Below are 20119 nucleotides of genomic sequence, written 5' to 3' on the forward strand. Positions count from 1 at the left end.
AGGGCCCCAAGCAGGCCTGAAGTATAGATTGCAGTTGCTGCCATACAATCATATAAAATTAGGGTTGGAAGGAACCTCAGGTGGTCATCTACTCCGACCCCCTGCTCAAAGCAGGATGGTGCCCTACTTTAACATCACCCGCCAAGGCTTTGTGTACCTGGGGGTCTTAAAAACATCTAAGGATGGAGGTTCCACCACCTTGCTGGATAGCCTGTTCCAGTGCTTTACTGCCCTCCTCCTGAGAGAGGTTTACTTAATATCTAACCTAAACTTCCCTTGCTGCAACTTGAGACCGTTGCTCCTTGTTCTGTCACTGCCACCACTGAGAACATTCAGCTCCATCCTCTTTGGAACCACCCTTCAGGTAGTTGAAGGCTTCTATTAACCTCCTTCCCAGCCCCCTGGCTTTTCTTTTCCAGACTACATAAGCCCAGTTCCCTCAGCCTCTCCTTGGGAGTCAGGTGCCCCAACTCCCTCCACTGGACTCTCTCCAATTCGTCCACATCCTTTCTGCAGGGTGGGGCCTAGACCTGGATACAGGACTCCAGGTGTGACGTCCCTTGATCTGTTGGCGACACTCCTAATACAGGTTTCCCTCGCTTTATGCGGGTTCTGTATGTGTGAATTCACTCTTATGCGATGACCCTTTTTATACCAAGAATTCATTATAAGCTAGGTAAATTCACTCTTATGTGATCGGTGTGGTGGAAACCTGCAGTCAGCTGCTTTGTGCAGTGCATTGTGGGAGTGACGCGTACCAAAATATAGTCTCCTGTGCAGATCTGTGCTCCTCTCTAGTTGTCTGTGACATGTGTTTCTGTAGTTGCCATGCCCATTATGGCTTCTAAGCGTCCGGCTAGCTTATCTCCTATGGATGTAACGTTGCCGCACGTCCTACCAGTGATGTGGGGTCTGACACTGAACACCCTTCACCACCCTCTCTTCACACCAACTAAACATTCACCCCACCCTGTGCTTGTGTGCGGGGCCATCCCTGGGGAGGGGCAAATTGGGGTGACCACCCTGGGCCCAGCGCTTTGTGGGGCCCCGCGGAGCCAGGCAGAGCGGCTGTGGCAACTCCGCCCTGCGGCCAGCTTCATGCCTGGCCGCCCGGCACCCCCTCCCCTTCAAATCTGCTGCCGACTTCCTCGGGTCTCTGGCTGGGGCCTGCACAGGCTTTTTTGCCCTGGGCCCCGCATCCTGCTCGGATGGTCTCTGACGTGTGCACTGTCTGCTGTTGGCGAGCACCAAAATTGTCTTGTGAAAGCGGTAGAAATGGGTCTGGGGATCAGCACAGCCGAGGTCCTGGACCGTATCCTCCCCGCGTGTGACACTGTCAAGTGGGCTCCCTTCACGCCCGTGCGAGATACGCGCCGTTCACGTACAGCACGTATGTGCATAACGCGAGGGAAACCCGTACTACAGCTATGGCGCCAGCCCCGTGCTGTGCCTGTGCCTCTGCAAAGCCCCTCTCCTCTCCTCTCCTCTCCTCTCCGGCACTGTTCAGCTACAGCTTTTCCAGCGCAGCCGGTGTCCCAGGGGCGGGGGGCTGCCCAATGCAGTGAGTGAAATCCTGCGACGGAGGAGGGTTGATGGGGGCAGGGAGCGAGCCGAGCTTTCCAAGACAAGCCGCTGCTGAGAGCGGCCAATGCTGCTTGTGTCAGCCGGGGAAAGCGGCGGGTTTCAGCTGCTCCGCTCGCGCCTGACGCGGCGGGGCGGCCGGGGCGCCACAGCGCGGGGGAGCGGGGTCGGGGCCGGGGCTGGGGCTGGGGCCGGGGCCGCCGGCGCCGCCGTGTTTACATTCTGCCTCCGCGCCACGCTGCCGGCTGTCGCCCCGCGCCATTGGCTGCGCCGCCCGCACGCCCCGCACCATTGGCTGCGCTGCCCGCACGCCCCGCCCCGGGGCGGGACCCCCGCCGGCCCCTCCCCCGGCCCGGCCTGAGTGCCAGGGGCCCGGCGCTGTCCGGTCCGGCTCGCGGGCAGCCCCGAGCGGGGGGCAGAGGCGGCTGCCGGGGCGCCCTGGAGGCGGAGACGCCGGTGCCCGCGGCCGGGGGGGGCGGGGCCCAGTGACAGCCGGAGCCGGCGGGCGGGCGGGCGCTGAGCGGCGGGCGCGGGCGCGCATGCGCGGGGCCCGGGCGGCACCATATATAGGGGCTTGGCGCCGGCGCCAGCTGAGCAGCGCGGACCCGGCAGCGCGGGCTGAGGTGCGGCGGGGCTCGTGCGGGCTGGGGGCAGCGATGGGGGCGCGGATGCGGATGGGGCCGGGATGGGGCAGGCAGGAGCGGGCGGCAGCGGCTCAGGCACTTTTTCGGAGGGAGGCGCGGGGCGGTCAGTTCACCCCCCCCTCCAGCCCGGGTCTCTGCCCCCCTCGTGTCGCGGTGCGGGTGGGAGTGGGGGTGCGGGCGGCCGGCTGGCCACAGTCCCGCACCCAGGGGTGGGGGCGGCCCGCGCTGCAGGTGGGGGGAGCTGGGCGGGGGGCGCCCTACGGGCGGGCATGGGGATGGGGCCGCGGCTGCCCCGAGGCGGCGCAGGGAGCGCGGGAGCGGCGGGGCGCGGGAAGGCGGGAGGTGCCGGCACGTCGCGCCCTGGCAGCCGCGGGCCCTTCCCCCCCACCCGCCGCGGGAGCGGGACGGGGCTGCTGGCTGGGCGGGCGGGGGGAGCCGCGTGCCTAGGCTCGGGGATGCTGCCCGGGGTGGGGTCGGGGCGGCCGGCGCTGCCCCCCCCCCCCCCCCCGCCCGGCCCCGCAGGCGCCGCCGTCTCCCCGCGCTCTGCGAATTGGCGCGGAAGGAACCCGCGCTCGGGCGGCCCCAGCTTCCCGCGGCGGCGCAGAGCGCGGGGCCGGCCGGGGCGGGGACCTGCATCGCCGGGGGTCCCGGCTGGGCCAGCCCGTATAGAAACGGGGGGCACATGCCTCCTCCCTGCACCAGTGATCGGGGCACAGGGAGTCCCCCCTCCCCCCATGTCTCCACAGTGCCCTGCTCTACACATGCCCCCTCCCCAGTTGCATTCCTGGCCAGTGTCCCCCTGGCACTCGCTGCTCTTCTGGAGACCTGGGCCAGGTGCTGAGCTTCTGCCGGCAGCACCTCAGCAGTACCAGGGCCAGCCATGCCCTGGCACCAGGCACCTCATTGAGTGGAAGCAGTGTTGGGCAAGCCCCTGGAGGCAGCCTGCCCTTGCAGGCATACAGATCCAGGAGGCACATGCCCCCCCCACCCCCACCCCATGCTTGCCCAGGAGTGTATGTAGTGGTAGGAGCTGTCTTTTCCTCCCCATCACCTTATGAAAATGAGCTGCTCACAGCTCTGTCCTGCACCCCACCCCATCTGGGCAGTGCCTATGGGTGCCCCTTCACTTCAGCACCTGGGGCGGTTGCCTTGCTCACCCCTGCCTTGCTGCAGCACTGACAGGGTGCTCCATGCGTGACCCTCATTAAGCACCGAGGTTTCTGGCTGCTTTGTATGATTGATATGGCCATGGAATGATGGGAGCTGCCTGTGTGGACTTGAGCACATGTTCTCTAGTAAAATATTTTGCCTCTAATGCATCATGGTGGGGAAGGCAGTGTGGAGGACGGGAAAGGTACATGTCTCGCTGGCAAGACCTTGAGTCCGGCATTCTGGTTTGTCCTACTGTTTCCATTGTGCCTAAGAAGTAAAGGTCTTTTCCTCATTCCAGGAAGGGAATCCACAATCCAAAGAAGATGTCAAGACGCAGGTAACTGTCATTTTATAGTAACCAAATTAATTGGGGTCCGTTTCCCAGCAGCAGTTCTCTTGATGCAATACATGTCTTTTTGTATCTCTTGCCCCCTGCAGTAGCCGCCTACAAGCCAAACAGCAGCAGCCGCCGCCACCACCACCACCACCGTGTCAGGAAGAGTTTCCTCAAGAGCTGCAGGCGCCAGAGTCTCTCCAGACCAAAAAACGGAAAGTGGCAGAGGTGAGCAGGCGGATTCATTTTTAGACCCTAGAAATGAGCATGATTGCCTCTGCCTTGTGTAGGCTATGGCAGGGAGGAAGAGCTCTTACTTCTTCCAGTAGAAGATGGATTTAGGAAGCATTTCAAGAACGGTGGTAAAAATGTGTCCCTTATTGTATATGAAGCTATAATGGCTGGGTGCTAATCAACTGACTGTTCTCTTCTCAGCAGGATCTTCAGAAAAAAGATGATGAAAAAGTCACTAAGAAGCATCAATATGAAATTAAGGTAAGGCATTCCTACATACAAAATAGACTGGAGCTAGGTGTGGGAGTCAGCAACCACCCACCCCACCTACAAAAAGGGCAAATTGAAAATGGCAGTTGGATTGGAGGAAGCTTCTGCCATTTAGCAATGGAGAGCACAGTGGTTAAAGCACAAGACTCCTGGGTTTTATACTGAGCTCTGCCACAGATGGCTTTATCTGCACATTAAATCTATTCCAAAATAAATGTAAGGTTTGAATTTAAAAAGAAATGTCTGGACTCTAAATCTACACAATGAGTTTTTTCTGGAACAGCAAAGTCCTAAGGCCTGATCTAAACAAGAAAAGTGCACTGATTTCACCTAAACAATAGTCTTAAATCCATGTTGTTAGGCAGATAAAAAGAGCTGTTTCTATTTAAGTTAAGTTTGTTTTTGCTGAAGTCTGGTAAAGCATCAGTTTAACCTGAAATAAACCAAATAAGATGTGGAGCAGTTTAATTTCAAGTAGATGAAAATGCATATCTCCTGTTTTAAACTAGTACAATCCTCTTCATGTAGACAAGGTCTGACTATGATCTTGGGAAAGTCAGAATCTATCTTATGAAAACTAGGGGAGTAATGTTGAGCTTAAAGGAGTGCTGTGAAGCTAAACTGTCTGATGGTAGTGCTATGTCCTGAGACCCTGGGATAATAGGTGCTATTAAATACAAAAGTTGTAGCCAAAGGAAATAACCTTGCTAAACAGGGTAGTGTCTGGGGTATGTCTACGTGCACATCCTTCACATGCAATATTTTGTAGAATAAACTGTTCTAGGGTGGGTCAGTGGAGCTTGATGCATGTTTGTGGGATGGAGTTGGGGAGTATGCATCTAATTGTTGGATATCAAGTTGCTCACTGACAGAGTAACCACAGTTATGTCCTCATTTTTAAGGGATATTTTTTTACTGAAACACTCGTGTGTGTGTGTGTGTGTGTGTGTGTGTTCCACACGCTTGAAACATCTTTACACAAGAAGGAAATAATCACTGGAAAGTTTTTTTTAATTAAAAATTAAGACATGAATATCGGTTTACCTGAAGGTTTTCTGCATGAATTACTTTGTTCCCCCTCTTTTGGAGTGATTGCTTTGTTTTTCATCCCATACTTGGGCCTTGGCAGGCTGAAGAGTTGGTCTATAGCTGCTGTTCCCAGTGGATATATGGCCCTGGAGCTCGGCACTAGTTATTTTTCCCCTCCATGCTCCCCAGCTAGAGGATAATAGGAAATGGAGTAGCTCGCTCTTTTTTTTTTTTCCCTTCTTCCTCCTATCTGTCTTTCCTCTGGGAGGAGGATTAGCAGACCATGGTATCCATTACAATGTTGTTAATGCAACTGTTGTGAATATTACAGTTTAAACTGATTCAAGCAATGGAGTAGTTGGTTCACGTATCATGTATAACCAAGTATTCAGTCTCCAAAGCTAGCTTGCTTTTGATTTATTAGAATTGCACATATGCTGTCTCCATCTTGATTAGGAAGTCACTATTTTGTTTTTAATCTTTCAGCGTGTTAATCCTGTGTCCTGGAATGCTTGAATTAATCAGTTTTTAGTTCTGAAGGTTCAGTGAACTTTTTAAAATTTGTTTTGTGCTTTTTATATTCTAGTGTATAAAAGGATGTTGAAGGATAAATTGGTTATCATGCAATAGGACAAATAAAAAATTACTGAATAAAAAATATAATCTCTCTGCTACTTTTGTGTCTTGAAAACAAGCGAGGCAGTTGAAGTCGGCACCTAAAAGGTCTCTCTTTATTTATTTTTCAGAGCTGTTGGTCACCCACGATAACAGGAGGCATCTCCCCCTGCATAATTATTGAAACACCTCACAAAGAAACTGTAACCACTGACTTCTCCAGATTCAAAAAATATAGGTTCAGAAACCTCTTCATAAACCCATCCCCTCTGCCTGAACTTAAGTAAGTTACTTATGTATTGCTGCTTATGAATTGGGGTAAATCAACATTGTGAAACCTATTATAATGGTGCCCAGTATTGGGTTAAACCACCTGTTCTTCCTGTGACACTGGATTTTTAATTTTTTTTTTTTTTTTTTAACATCAGTCTTCCTAATAAGAGCCATTTTCCCATGGCTTAATACCAAAGACTACTTAAGGTTGATAGTAAGATTCATCTGGTCACTTGCACATTTTTAATATAGCAAATAAATGAGTGCACTATTGGAATCTATCCATCTAGAAAACCTTGAGTGCAATAGATTCTCATTCGTGAAATAGAACATGATTTGGCTGCTGCTATTTAGAATTTTCCATGTCGCAGTGAAACTGACTAGTCCTGTTGCTCTTACTCTACTGCTGTTTGGCATAGACACTGAAACCGAAGACATCACTTAAGATGTGATCAATGGTTGAGGAGCTTTTTTAGTGATTGTGTGACAAGCCATATAAAACCCTAATAAGTTAAATTAAATTGGTTGTTTAGATGGCTGCATTCTCTGGTGAAAACTTTTTATTTCATAAGAGAGAAATAAGGATTTTGTGTGGTTATCTTTTATTGGACCAACTGTATGGTTGGGGGAGAGGAGAGACTTTTTCAAATTCAGTGCTGCTTTTTTAAGGACTGCATTGCACAAACTTCTGTAAGTTTATCCCAACCATGCAGTTATCCAATAGAGATCACCCACAAAAATCCTTTCCTCTCACACTTTTCCTTGGACCAGCATGGCTGCACTATCACTCCAACACTACTTAATTCTGAAATATTTTTCAAACTCTTCACTTAGCTAAATTTAAGATTGTTAGCCATCCTTGGATTGCTTGAAAGTATTATAATCAATTACTGCCTGTCTTTACAGTGACAGGACATTGAGAGTACCCTCATCCCTCTGCTTTACCTGTGACAAATTAAAGGGTGTTTTTGATGTTTCAGCTACTGTCTGACAGTCATGTTGGGAGTGTTTGGTTCAAAGCGTGGGTTTTTTGTTTTTTTTTTTGTGTTTTTTGTTTGTTTGTTTGTTTTGTTTTGGTTTTTTTTAAATCTGTTCTTGAAAACCTGTCTAGGATAGTTTTAGATGAGTATGATCCTGCCTTAATCATGGGCTTGGACTAAATAACCTTCTGAGGCCCCTTCCATCCACTTTTTTTTAATGATTCTAAAAATAAATAAGCGAATGCATCTTTCTGTGACTTCTTTTTTTTTTTTATTAAAGCAATGAGAAGTGTGCTTGTATTGCACTGCTCAGAATATTTCTTACCCAAAATATTTTTTGCCACTTACTTTCCTCTTTCTAAAATCTTACTGCATATAGGGTACATCTACCCATGATGTTATGTTGCTATAGTGATGTGCTATGGCAACATAGCATCCATGGGTATCTACATGTGACCAGCAACTACTTCGCTGTAGCGGTGTGCTCCCCTGTTTATAGCATGCCACTGGCAAAGTAGCTGCTAAAAGTGATAGCACCATGTGTACGGCACAGTACAGGCAGTTACTATGCCGTGCTTTTAGTTCTTCCAAAAGGAAGTACTAAAGCACAGTGCAGCAACAACATCACTGTAGGGCAATGTGTAGATGCATCCATTAGCTAATACTTTGAATAAAGCATGTTTGTGTACTTTGCGTCAAGAAATGATTTCTCAAAGCTTCCTGTGACTTGTATTCCATAGCTGGGGAAACTCCAAAGATGTATGGCTCAATATCCTGAAGAAGGAGAACAAATATGCTCATTGCAAACACTTTACGTCACTACACACTAATTTGCAACCACACATGAGGTCAATACTCCTGGACTGGCTCTTGGAGGTGTGTTTTTTTTCAAAGTTATGTTATGTTATGGCTGTTAAACAGATTGGTGTAGTGGCAAAAATAATAGTTTAAAGAAAGTATCAGTAACAGAATATGCTATAAATGTAAATGGTGCACACGTTTTGCAAAATTTAAGCAACAGTAGTCTTGTGTTATCTCCCATGAATGACTTGTGTCCAGGGCTCTTTGCTATGGTTGATGACCATGCTAATTGTTAAAATAGTGCAAAAGTAACTTTTTCAACATTTCATAACTGTTCTAAGGCACCATGGTGCAGCGCACACATGCAACCATAACCAAGTCCCTAAAGTGTATCAAAGCTGTGGGGAGTAATGTTATGGTACCATTTGGCAAACTAGTTGCTGCAATGTCTACAAGGCCTTAAAGATCAGAGTTTGTTTTTTAAAGGCCTATTTATGCTGACATCTGTGTGGAAAAACTTACCTCAACTCACCTCTGAAATTGATTTGGCATTGGTGGGTGTTGTATTGCTTAAAATACATTTTGTCTGTTCTGTTTGTACCATGTTTGGGACAGTTTCGACTTGCTCCATGCTGGCAGCCAAACCACTTGAAAGATTATTTGTGTGGGAAATCCTTCTTAGAATAGTAGGGCTCAGCCTTCTGGCTCTGCAGGCTGGATGAGTGGTATGGAGCTAGTCTGTGGGCCAGATCCCATGGGTGCATTCAGTCTGTAGGCCAGATCCAGTACGGAGTTAGCATCATATGATTGGTCTGCGAGTGAGATCTGGTGTGCTGGTTCCTGTCATTGAACAACCCTGCACACCAGCCCAATCTTGTGCAGGGGTGCATGGGATGCACCATGCAGATCCAGTGCATGGGGCCACAGGTGCAGCCTGTAGAGCTGCCCATGGGTCTAGAAATTTTGGCAGTGGGGATGCAGTGTAAGTGCTAACTGCTGTAGCTTGGGAAGCTAACAAAATGCACTTTGAGCAAATGTAGCTCCTCCCTCCATCTATACAAAAAAAAAATTCATTTTGGAAGGGAGTTGAGTTTCTAAGTCTCTGTACACAGCCATGGCAGTTCAACACTGCCACCACTCCCCTACTGTCAAATTTCCAGACCCAATGGGAGGCTTGTGGGTTGGATGGTAGACTGCTGTTCTAGAGCAGGGTTGGCTATTTTGCAAGACCTTTTGTTAAGACTGTCTTGCTGTTGCTGCCCATAGTAGATCTTGAGTTACAGTGACTGCATGTTGGTAAATTCCATGCTGTTAAATGCCCCAGGCAGGGGGCTATTGGAGTTGGTAGCCATCGTTGCCCTTATTTAGATCTGAACTCCACTGTTGCTATCATCAGGGGACTTACACTACTGGCAAGTGTTGAAATACTTGGAGGAAAGAAGTTATACACCTGAACATAAAGTTATGCAAATTGTATGACTTGACCATTCATTCCCAATATAATGTTCTCCATCATCTCTGAATTGGCTCATTTTTGGCTACTGTTGAATTGGCTATTGCTAAGAGGTTACCCAACTTGATTAACACCTCAGCTGAACACCACTGCTCCAGCAGTGCTCCATATCCTGGTTAAAGTTATGGTAGTCCTCTATACCTTGTTTAAACTTTATCTACCTGCCATTATCAGCCACGGCAGGAAACTTAGTGGAGGGCTGAGTGGGTGAGTACATACAGAGCCTTTGTGGGTGGATGTGCAGAATGTGATGCAGAAAGGTGGCTTATTGCTTCCCCTCTTTCCCTCCATCCTGGTGCCACCTCCCTTTTTCCCCCCCCCCCAATATGCATACTGCTAACTTGTGGCTCTTCTTACAAAGTCACTGTATTGCAGAAAATATGGAAGCATTAGTAAGCAAGCTCCTTGGCTTGTACAGCAGTAAATGTTAAATCTGCAAGTTACTTCTTTTCATGTCCCACTGAATATTAGCTATACAACTTAGCTTGCATGCTTTTAAAGGAATTGTCTCTTCAGGAAGGGTTCTACTTGAGTTTAGTTAAAACATGTCACTCTTGAGAAGATTTGAACAATTATTTAGGGCTCAAGAAATTATTTGGACAAATTGTTGGAAAATGCGAGTAGCTCTACATACAGCTTTTAAATTTGAAGGCAAACTAGATCTTAAACCAATATTGTTTTGTTTTGGCTTTTGCTTCTATTTTCATTTTAAGCAGTTTTGGACCTTGTGGAACCCAGAGAGATGTATTGTGTTTGAACTTCTGTAGTGATTGTTCCCCCCCACCCCTCCATCCAGTATATTGTAAACATGGCTACCTTTAGCACATGTCAAGGACAAAGATCACTGACCACTAAACGTGTTAGAAAGCATAATGCTGGGAAGAAATCATCAAGCTTTTCCAAAAAGTGTTTGAACTAAAATTTGTGTTGGGCTTTTTGTTCCTAGGTCTGTGAAGTATACGCACTTCACAGGGAAACCTTCTACCTGGCTCAAGACTTTTTTGATAGGTTCATGTTGACACAAAAAAATATCAATAAGAACATGCTTCAGCTTATAGGAATTACCTCATTATTCATTGCTTCCAAACTTGAGGTAAGTTGCTGTGTGTGGAGTTCTATATTGCTGGCTGGAATAATGTGATATATTATTTTTTTATTTTTTTTTATTAGAACTTTTTTATAATTATTTTGGAGGGAGAGGAGTTATCAACACAAGACTTCAGAGTGTTTTGAACCTGGTATTAATACAAGTAAAGCCTGGGTGAAGACAGAAAAAATAATTGTACTGCTTAAAGGGAGGGCTTACCATGATTCAGCTGAATCCTAACTACTGTTTTGTGGTTTTTAACTCCCACTTACCACAATATATTTTACCACCTGTCTTGTTGGGTAAATCACTGCTTCACTTATGCATGATTGGGGTAGGCAGATGAACCAGTGGATCATCTATTTTGCTCACAAATGGTATGCCCCCCACCTCCCCAGGTATAACTACTGTCTGTGCACACCCATAAAATTGTCAGTCCTTTGGTGGAGAAACCATATGTGCAACACAGCTTAAACTATGTTGGCTTTCTTCATCAACTTAGCTGAATTTATATCTGGAATTTTGTTGGTTTAGAGTCTGACTTTCTCTCACTCTTACCAGTGTAATTTGTGAGAGCAAGACTTTGTAGGGCAGATGTGAGCTGGCTTTTGTCTAGGTTACTGCCATAATATTACCAAGATAACTTTATTGACACTGCTTTTCTAGTAGAGAGTAAGCCTTAGAAAATGGGATGGTAATTGGTGTAACTTACAACAGCTTTATTGGTCTGTTACAGCTGTTTAAATAACCAAGTGTCTGTCTACTTTCTGGGATGTTTTAGTCAAGGAGGACCCTGCCTTGTGCAGGGGGCTAGACTAGATGACTTTGTGATCAGTCTCTTCCAGCCCTACATTGGGATGATCCTATGAAGTGAGGGCTATAGAACATGAAAATAGTATAAGTAGGAAACAATTCAAATCCTTTGGCCAACATTTCCCCTCTGAATAAAACTTGTTCTAATAAATATATGGAATCTGGAATATCTACTTTATACCCATCTCTGCATGTGTAGGTTCCAGTATGTGTTAGTCAAAAAACAAACTTCTTTGTTTTTATATCATAAGAAATAGCTGAAGAATGGTATTTATTTTGTTTGAAAGGGTAAGTCATCTCTAATAGTGGGGAAAAGTTGTGAAATGCCCTTTTTTAGTTCTTTGCAGAATCCAGAACTGTTCTAATATTTACAACTTTCCTTCTCCTATAAAAAGGAAATCTATGCTCCTAAAATACAAGAATTTGCCTATGTTACTGATGGTGCTTGCAGTGAAGATGATATCATAAGAATGGAACTCATTATATTAAAGGTAACAACAGTCTCTCTCAAGTTGGTTGTGATGGCTGTATTTTAGCAACTTATTTCATGACTTTCTTCTAATACAAGCAAAAGGTACTTTAAGTTAGCATCTGCCATTGGGTGAAGGGCTCATTTAAGACACTGTCTTGCAGAAACCCTTCATTTTTGTCTTCTGCAAGAAAAGGTTGGGTTTTGAGCTCTTGGTAAGTCTTTAGAAGTGACCCATAACCCTGCCTTGCTACTCTACAACCACAAAAATAACTGACTACAGGGGCGTGTCCCAAAAAGGGCCCGCATGCAGTTTGCAGTGCCTTGAAGCAGTAGCACATGTGAACCCATTTGCACTGTTCATTTGCAGCATGGCATGGTTAATTTGTTTGTGGCTTTCTGACGATAGGAGATCCTGGTGTCAAAAAAAAAAAAAAAAGCCCCTAAATCAGTGTGGTGCACATGGCAGCAGTGTGTGCTGCCAGAAAGGGAGCCTGGCTGGACTGGCTTTGGCTGTCCTGGGAGGCCCCAAGAATTCCAGGTACTGGCCCCAGCCTCCTCTGTCCCACCCGGGTCACTGCCATGTGCTAGACCACACATGCTGGGGCATGTGCGGAGACATATGTGCCACTGTTGTTTGTCCCATGGGAAATGTGTGGCCCTTAAGATGTGCACTCATCAGGACATGCCCTGGGTCTGCAAAAGGGTCCTTGCCTGGCCTGGGCAGACTCCTGTTTTGCAGAGATGTTTGGTTCTTCGCTGTGAATAGAATCAAGTTTTGAAACTTCAGAAACCACTGTGAACATAAATCACTCTTCCCTGTTCCACTCCATGAATGAACTAGGTATATCTTGGTGGAGAGCATATTTTGCCTCTTGTGGGCATCTTGTGCTTAAGGATTATTATCTGCTTGGTAATGGTGAAAGGAGGGGTAGGAGAGGCATTCTGGTTCTTTTTAAATGGAAGTTATATGTGGGATCTTGGATGGCATTTTGAGACCTCCAACATGGTAGTTGGGTCTAACCTAAATGGGGAGGGAGGCAACTAAATTGAATGGGAAATGGGGAAGCCGATGCAGAAGATCTGGAGTTGTACTTTGTGGGGCAAGAATGCTTTATGCTCTTAGTTCTAGGGCAGTTAAATGTTGTTTATTTGCAGGCTTTAAAATGGGAACTGTGTCCAGTGACTATCATTTCCTGGCTGAATCTTTATCTTCAAGTGGATGCTCTGAAAGATGTTCCAAAAGTGCTGCTACCTCAGTATTCTCAGGAAAAATTCATTCAGATAGCACAGGTTGGTAGTCATCTCATTTAGTGCACATCACCACTAGGGTTCCTTTGTGGGGACAGAAGTATATTTGATGTGTCAACAGAGATGACCCAAGCAGGGTGCGGGGCCCCATCCCTGGACATGAGGAAGCCGGCAGCAGATTCAGAGGGCAAGAAGTGTTGGATGTGCTAGATTCAGGGGGGGACGATGCCAAGTGGCTGGACATGAAGCTGGTGGCAGTGTGGAGTCACTGCGGCTGTTCTGTGGGGCCTCCCAAAGCATGAGGCCCTGGGTGGTTGGCCAGATGGGTGGCCCCATGTCAAGATCTCCAAGAACATACCAAGCCTTATAAAATAGATTAATGTTACAGTGTAAAAGGGGGGTTAAAACCTTACTGTTGGTTGAATATCAACAGTCTGCTAAATATTTATAATAGTAATTCTCAGCAAGGGTACAATGACACCTAGGGGTGCCTTTAAGATCCTTTCAAGGGTGCCATAGAATGCTATATACAACAGTAGCATTTTAAGGTGTGCATTGAAAATGTGACTTAATCTCTGGGTTTATCTTGCAAATAAGAATCCATAGTTCCACCAAAAATCTGACCTGTTGTCTATCTTGTGGCTTCTTTCAGTAGAACCACTTTATCTTTCTGTAGTCAAAAACAAGTGAAAAATAAGAACTGGCATTGTACAAGGGATGCCTTGAGTCTAGAAAGGTTAAGAATTGCTATGGTGGACTCTTTTTTTTTCTTCCTTGGATGGTTTTAACAACCTTGCACTAGTCTTTCCATAACTAGTTATGGAATCCATGCTGTAGGACTAAACAATAGGTGTCTGTTTAGTGTTGGGTACATAGGACTAGAGTGCAACACAAAGCATGTACTTGGGTGGCAAAGGTTTTGAAGATATGAACTCAAGCTACATACCAATAAATGAAAATAAAATGTAGTATGAAAAAAATTCATGGTGGTGTTCCAGTCTTCAGGAATGTACTGATAAAGGCTTTTTGTCAGTGGTGTAAAAAATAATAGGGTAAACAAGTTTGGTATATGAAAATAAGATTGAATTCTGGGAAAAGAAATCTTGAAACCTGAAATAATTTGGATCCTATGGACTCTTCTTTTCAGGCCTACAATGGCTTATCCAGGCAAGATGTTAACTGAGAAAAAGCCAGTTCACTGTACAAACAATTTCTAGCAATCAATATAAAATATCTGTTTAATTATGGATGGGGATGATTTAATTGCTATATGCTTGCATTTATGATTAATACCTCCCTGGACTTCTACAATCTCAGTTTGTAGAAGTATACAAAATAGTCTTGGATGGCTCTCATCAGTCTGTAAGCAGAACAGTAAATGACTTTGCACCCCAATTCAGAGTGATCCTTATTCTGATGCTGTCTACATCTTGTGTACATGCAGGAAGCTTCCAAGGGGTAACCAAAATTGATGTGAAAACTGACTTTGTTTAACAAATGCAACTTAGTATCACTGTATCTTTTAGTTCATTAGTCTGTAACACAAGGTTAAAGTTTCCTTTGAAAGTTTAAATCCTGATGGCTAACTTTTAACTGGCTTGTGCATGTTTGAATATAATAACCATGGTACAGTGTATCCTTGTAGTGGTAGGCTTCATCCTATGCTTCTGGGAATCTTTCTCTGTTATAACAGAAACTTTGTAACCTTATTGTTTCCACAGCTGTTAGACCTATGTATTCTAGATGTCAATTCTCTGGACTTCCAGTATAGGACACTGGCTGCTGCTGCGCTCTGCCACTATACCTCAGTTGAAGTAGTTAAGAAAGCTTCAGGTAAAGTAGACAGTTGCTGTGATGGCTCCTAAAGGCTCATGTGGTTACAATTAACTTTTGAACTCTTGGAACAGTACAATTTTCTAGCAAATTGAACTAAGGCTATTAGAATTGATAGGCTTTAAAAATAGTTCATGCTCATATACTTCCTTCCCCACCCCCCCCCCTCCACTTCTCATCCTTGCCTGAGAGAGATGTATTCAGTTTTTGTACCATCTTGGGTCTACTTGCCATATTTGCAGCCCCAGTAAAACTGTAGGGAGCAAATTTTTTATTTTTTCCAGAACTTTTTTAACAACCAACCAACCAGATTCTCAAACGCACAATATTTAGGGGGGAAAACAGTTTTAGGAACTCTTGATATTGCTAGTTACTTGCCTTTGCTCCCTTTTAATACAACTAGTGTCATGTCACTAGCAACTCATGATCTAGCGCTAGTTCTTACAGTTTTTTTTTCTATTTCTTGTAGTTCTTATAGGTGTTAACCTGTTTCCATTCAGTCTTCCTTGGCTGTCAATAGCAGTGCATGATAAAATGTAAATTGCTCTTCTAAAGCAGACATCCCAGAATATTTTCCTATAGTACAGGGGAGGATAAATTGGAAGTTGTAGAAAGTAGGGTGATAGTATGAAAAATCATTCAATTCAGATGCTAATAAAATGCAGGGGGGTGGGCTAGTTAACCCCAAAGCCCTTTAATAGGCAGGTTTGAGTTGTTTTTAATCTTTGTTGGGGGGAGGCTGGCTGGTAGGGAGTCAATAGCAAGGGGGGGGAGGGTAACAACATAATTTTTGAGATCCTGATGTCTAATCAATAGAATGCTAAGATGGTAAATGTTAGGCAGAAATTACAATATCAGAAAGAATCTATCATTTAACAACTGGTCCAAGCTAGTCAATACTTGGCTACTATAAAAATGAAACTCCCTCTAAAATCAATGTCCTGTCATTGGCTGTGAAGTAAACGATCCAGGTGATGGCAAAATGAGGTAACTCAGTGGATGTTCCAGGCTGAGAACTTATCCCTACTCTGCTGCTTTAAGACCTGTGTGTGTTTTAGTTCTGCCCCCCCCCCCCCCAAATAATTAAAGGTGTAGTGGTTATCTATGCTATTTTGACATCTGTTGAACACAACTTTTGCTAATGGAAGTGGTGAGACCTCTAATAGTAAGAGTGGAGGTCTCTAAGAGCTCTGCTCTTATTCATCAGAGTTTCTCAGGAGACCTGTGTTTTTTGTTTTTTCCCCTCTTACCATTTTCTGCCCGTTCCTTTAGTAGATAAAGAATGTCTTAAACAAATCTTGAAACATGCTTTTCTGTGCTGCTGTAATTCCATATAGATGCACACAGCTTAGTGGCTCTTAACATGTGCAAAGTTGCTAATATGCAATATATAGTCAGTCATTGTAGGCTGGTGGAAGAACTTAAAAAGCTTTTGGGGGGAAAAAATTCCAGCTTGGTGTTCACAAAATATGCAGTATAGCTGCCTTTTAGGATGTATGCCTATCCTGTAAGTTGGTCATAGCCATCCATTGCTGTTGTTTAATCTACAAAAAAAACTTGGATCTTGCCTTTTTATTTTTGCAACCAAATCATTCCATGCATTGACCCTCATGCAAGTACTTGACTTAAAAAAAAAAAAAAAAAAAAAAAAAAGTGCAGAGGGCTGCTGCATGAATAATTAGAGGTATCCACAAGGGGGGAAAAAAGTTGCACAGGTGATGGATCTCTGAATTGTCTTGTCAGAACAGTGGGTGGAGAGGACAGATGTACAGTGCAGATATATGCAAGCTGACATGAAATGTGTGCAGATCTATTGTGTATGTAATCTTTTTTTACTTGCCCTGTAGGTTTAGATTGGGATGGTATTTCAGAATGTGTTGCGTGGATGGTCCCTTTTTTTAGAGTGGCAAGAAAAGCCCCAGTGAAACTGAAGAATTTTAAGAAGGTTGCAGTAGAAGATGTACATAATATTCAAACCCATACAAATTACTTGGACATGCTGGTATGTATTGTGTGTTGGCTTTGTTTTGGTAGTTGGGCTACCATAGCTAAAACTCACTGTTTTCCCTAGAACTGGTGGAAATTTTGCAATGATTTAATGGGCAGATCTTTCTTGTCACTGCTTTGGGTTGGGGAGTCCATTGGCTACAACTACAGCTCAACAACCAAAAAAGAAACATCCTGCTGCATTCTGTGAAAATCTGCATATACCAAGAACTTGGAAAAATGCCCATTAGACCCTCCTTGCACTCTATGCAGGGGGAGGGATTTCAGTCAGGCATCTGACACTGTTTCCATGGCCTTCCCTTTAGTAAGCTAAGGAATACTGTCTACATCAGCAGTTCCCAAACTGACAGATTGCACACCACCAATTTTAAAACAATACCTTAAGTACCACCAACAAATTTTTGTAATATCAAGTAATTAAAGTAAATCTGTTTATTGTGTACCACAGATCGGGAACTGCTGGTCTACATGAAAGTACTGCCCCTTCCCTGCTCCTCCTAAGCTTATGTGTAGCTCCTGCTGGCAATGAGCCGGGCCAGGGCTGTGGCCTGCTATGAAAAACCCAGGCTGCTTACAACAGTGGCTGCACCAAAATCTGAAGTCCTGGTCAAACTCACTGCTGAAAGTGACTGCATGTGCCTTGAGGCACATAATGCAGCAAGGGACCAGGGCTGTACTACCACAGATCAGTCCCTCACATCTCCCCTGCCATCTACCCCTGGCATGCCAACATCTTGTAAGCCCAGGTGAAGCAGGTTTTTCAGTACTTGGCCCAAACACATTGCCAACCCCTGTGATAAGACTGCTTGTGGTGGCTGCTGCAAATGGGAACAATGGTCTTAAATTGCAGCTGGGCAAGCTTAGGTTGGATATGCAGTAAACTGTCTCATTATGAAGGTAATTAATGCATTGGAAGAGCCTACCTAGAGGCTGTGACATCTTCATTCTGGAAAGATTTTTTTTTCCCCTAAGAGTAGAATAGCTTAGACCAGGGGCTGGAGTAAGTGTCTTCATAATGTCCCTTCAAGCCTTACTTTTTCTATAGTTTTTGATTACCTGTTACCATGGTTATGCTGCAAGTCTGTCTTTGCATAAACTGCTCCCCAGTGGTAGCATGGACTCCCACCCACCTCATCCAGACTGCAGCAAGTGCATGGGCAGCTCTTAACCTAGAACGCTAGAAATAAGTGCCATGCAGGTAGTAACCATTTTCAACCACTTATTCATACTAAGAGATATTAAAACTTAAACGATCAAGATGACTCGCTCTTTTTTTTTTTTTTTTTTAAAGAAACTGCTCCAGCAACTTAAGGACAAGTAGGGGGGGAAAAAAAACCTGAATTAAGAATTCGGCAAAAATATTAAGGCTTATTTAAGAAGGTACTTACTCCATTACCAATTCATGTTGTTTCTTTGACTATACAGGATGACGTTAATAGTGGAGAGGCTTCTACAGCACTAGGACAGCTATCCCCAGTGTCTACAGGAGGAATAATAACACCCCCCAAAAGCACAGAAAAGAAGTGAAACATGTAGAAATGACCTACAATGTGAACAACTTCAGAAGCAGGACTGCTTCAGTACAAGACTACACTAAACCTGAATCTAACCTGCTACTCTATCCTGCCACTCATGATATGTATGGTAGTAAAAGACAAGTTGAACCAATGGATGGAAGTTTGTTCTACAAACTGCAACTTTTCTGAACTGTTAAACTGGCAATTCCTCTATGCCACACAGGGTGCTGGACTAGATCCCTGCTGATCTAAACTGATACTACAGTAGTAGTGTTCCAAGTTGAACTTATTTAAAATGATGAATTTGTTTAATTATGGATTTCATCAACTCATTTATGTTGTCCAATAAGCCATTTTTCAAAAGTCCTGCCTACTCAGTTTACATGTCAGATCCACTTTCATGGGGGAGAGCCATAAAAGGTTATTTTGGACAACGGGAACAGCAGCTTATACATCATTCCAGGGAGACAGCTTGTACATATTACCTAATGGTGATACGCTTGAAATAGTTGAGTTTCTACTTGATCTCTGCTAATACCATTTTTTCCTCTGTGTGTGGTATAAGTCTACCAGTTTGTCTTATCCCTACTGGTTAGGGATTACATGGGTCAGGGGCCATGTGGAGTTTACTTACTGCAAAGACTGAATCCATAACTGATTCTAAATGCATTGGGACACTTGAATCAAACCAGTGAACTGGCAGATTAAAATAGCTTTAGGACTAGGGCAGACTGAAGAGATGCTCTAGCAAATTTAGTTTTCAAGCTCCAGTCTATCCTTGACCTCAGGTAAATGTACAGCTAAAAATATTGCTGCTGAAATAACTTAACTGGAATAGTTCTTGAAGGAAAAAGTCATCTACTTGACAGCAAGACTGACTCAAACATAGACATTTAGCTAGAACTGGAGTAGGTATATAAAGAGTATGCCTAGCTCATTAAGATTCTGCAACCACTCAGAAAATACAAGTATTGGGAGGAAAAATGCTATGTACTGTAGAGTTATGTCTTACCAGTGTTTAAACAGCATTAACTACTGTATGCTCCTTTGAATATTCAACTACCTCAGCTCATGAGGTGCTTAACTTTTGTTCTATAAAGGGACAGTATCTAGCAAAGGAGCTTCTCAAATTGGAGGAATGATGACCACAGTAGGGGTGCAGTAGTGGATCAACTACAAAGTTGATGTAGACCAAACAGAACATTTCTTAGTGTGTGATGCTATATTTACTGCCATGATGTACAAAACTGCTTCTATGAACACTTGAGTTGTATTAAGATCTAATATTGCCTTACCCAACTTCATTGCTTCTTCAAATAAATTGTTAAAAAAAAATGGTGAAATTAACTAAATTTTCAACCTTCTGTATAGTTTTGTAAAATAAGGGTTTTTATTGTAAGATTTCATATCTAAAAAAGAGAGTACAGTCTGTAAATATTGTATAAAAATTTTAAATACTCTTAACAAATGAGTAAAAAATAAAAGTGTTTGAAGTTTTCCATTCTACACCCTCTTAATCTTTTAGCATTAGACTAAAAGTAAAGTTTTGCCATTGCTTGAAGAAACTTCTTTTTTCGTCTCTGTGCCGCAAGCTGTAATACTTCCTCTGGATTGCTAGCATTCAGTTCTGTCTGGCCAATAGCTTTAATCTTTAAAAACAAGAGAGAGGGGACCAAGAATGAACTTTTGCTAGTAATGCTGATTTTTAAAAGCAGG

The 20119-nt window shown here is 44.4% G+C and overlaps 2 protein-coding genes across 3 annotated transcripts in view; one reads left to right on the plus strand and one right to left on the minus strand.

The window, feature by feature from the left end:
* Positions 1 to 2143: 2143 nt before the first annotated feature.
* Positions 2144 to 19909, plus strand: CCNE2 (cyclin E2). 2 transcript variants are annotated; one of them, XM_059723874.1, is made up of 12 exons: positions 2144 to 2204; positions 3676 to 3714; positions 3816 to 3939; positions 4147 to 4206; positions 5991 to 6142; positions 7853 to 7988; positions 10373 to 10519; positions 11722 to 11817; positions 12954 to 13088; positions 14768 to 14879; positions 16727 to 16881; positions 18312 to 19909. In XM_059723874.1, the coding sequence occupies exons 2-12, from the start codon at positions 3701 to 3703 to the stop codon at positions 18411 to 18413; spliced, it is 1233 nt and encodes a 410-aa protein (XP_059579857.1). In that variant the 5' UTR covers positions 2144 to 2204; positions 3676 to 3700; the 3' UTR covers positions 18414 to 19909. The 2 variants fall into 2 exon arrangements, with proteins under 2 accessions (XP_059579857.1, XP_059579858.1); XM_059723875.1 differs by having other exon boundaries at positions 4150 to 4206.
* The window catches only part of INTS8 (integrator complex subunit 8), a 47445-nt gene continuing 47090 nt past the window's right edge, over positions 19765 to 20119 (minus strand). Inside the window, exon 27 of the mRNA XM_006273945.4 lies at positions 19765 to 20052. Coding sequence (XP_006274007.1) covers positions 19936 to 20052 — 117 coding nt within the window. The 3' untranslated portion in view covers positions 19765 to 19935. The remainder of the gene's footprint in view (positions 20053 to 20119) is intronic.

This window comes from Alligator mississippiensis, chromosome 3 (assembly GCF_030867095.1).
Source record: "Alligator mississippiensis isolate rAllMis1 chromosome 3, rAllMis1, whole genome shotgun sequence".
Lineage (NCBI taxonomy): Eukaryota > Metazoa > Chordata > Crocodylia > Alligatoridae > Alligator > Alligator mississippiensis.

Excerpts from the sequence above, each read along its gene's own strand:
- CCNE2 (XM_059723874.1), top strand. Across the intron at positions 14,880-16,726 it reads AGTAGTTAAGAAAGCTTCAG|GTTTAGATTGGGATGGTATT; the intron begins GTAAAGTAGACA and ends CTTGCCCTGTAG. Across the intron at positions 16,882-18,311 it reads CAAATTACTTGGACATGCTG|GATGACGTTAATAGTGGAGA; the intron begins GTATGTATTGTG and ends TTGACTATACAG.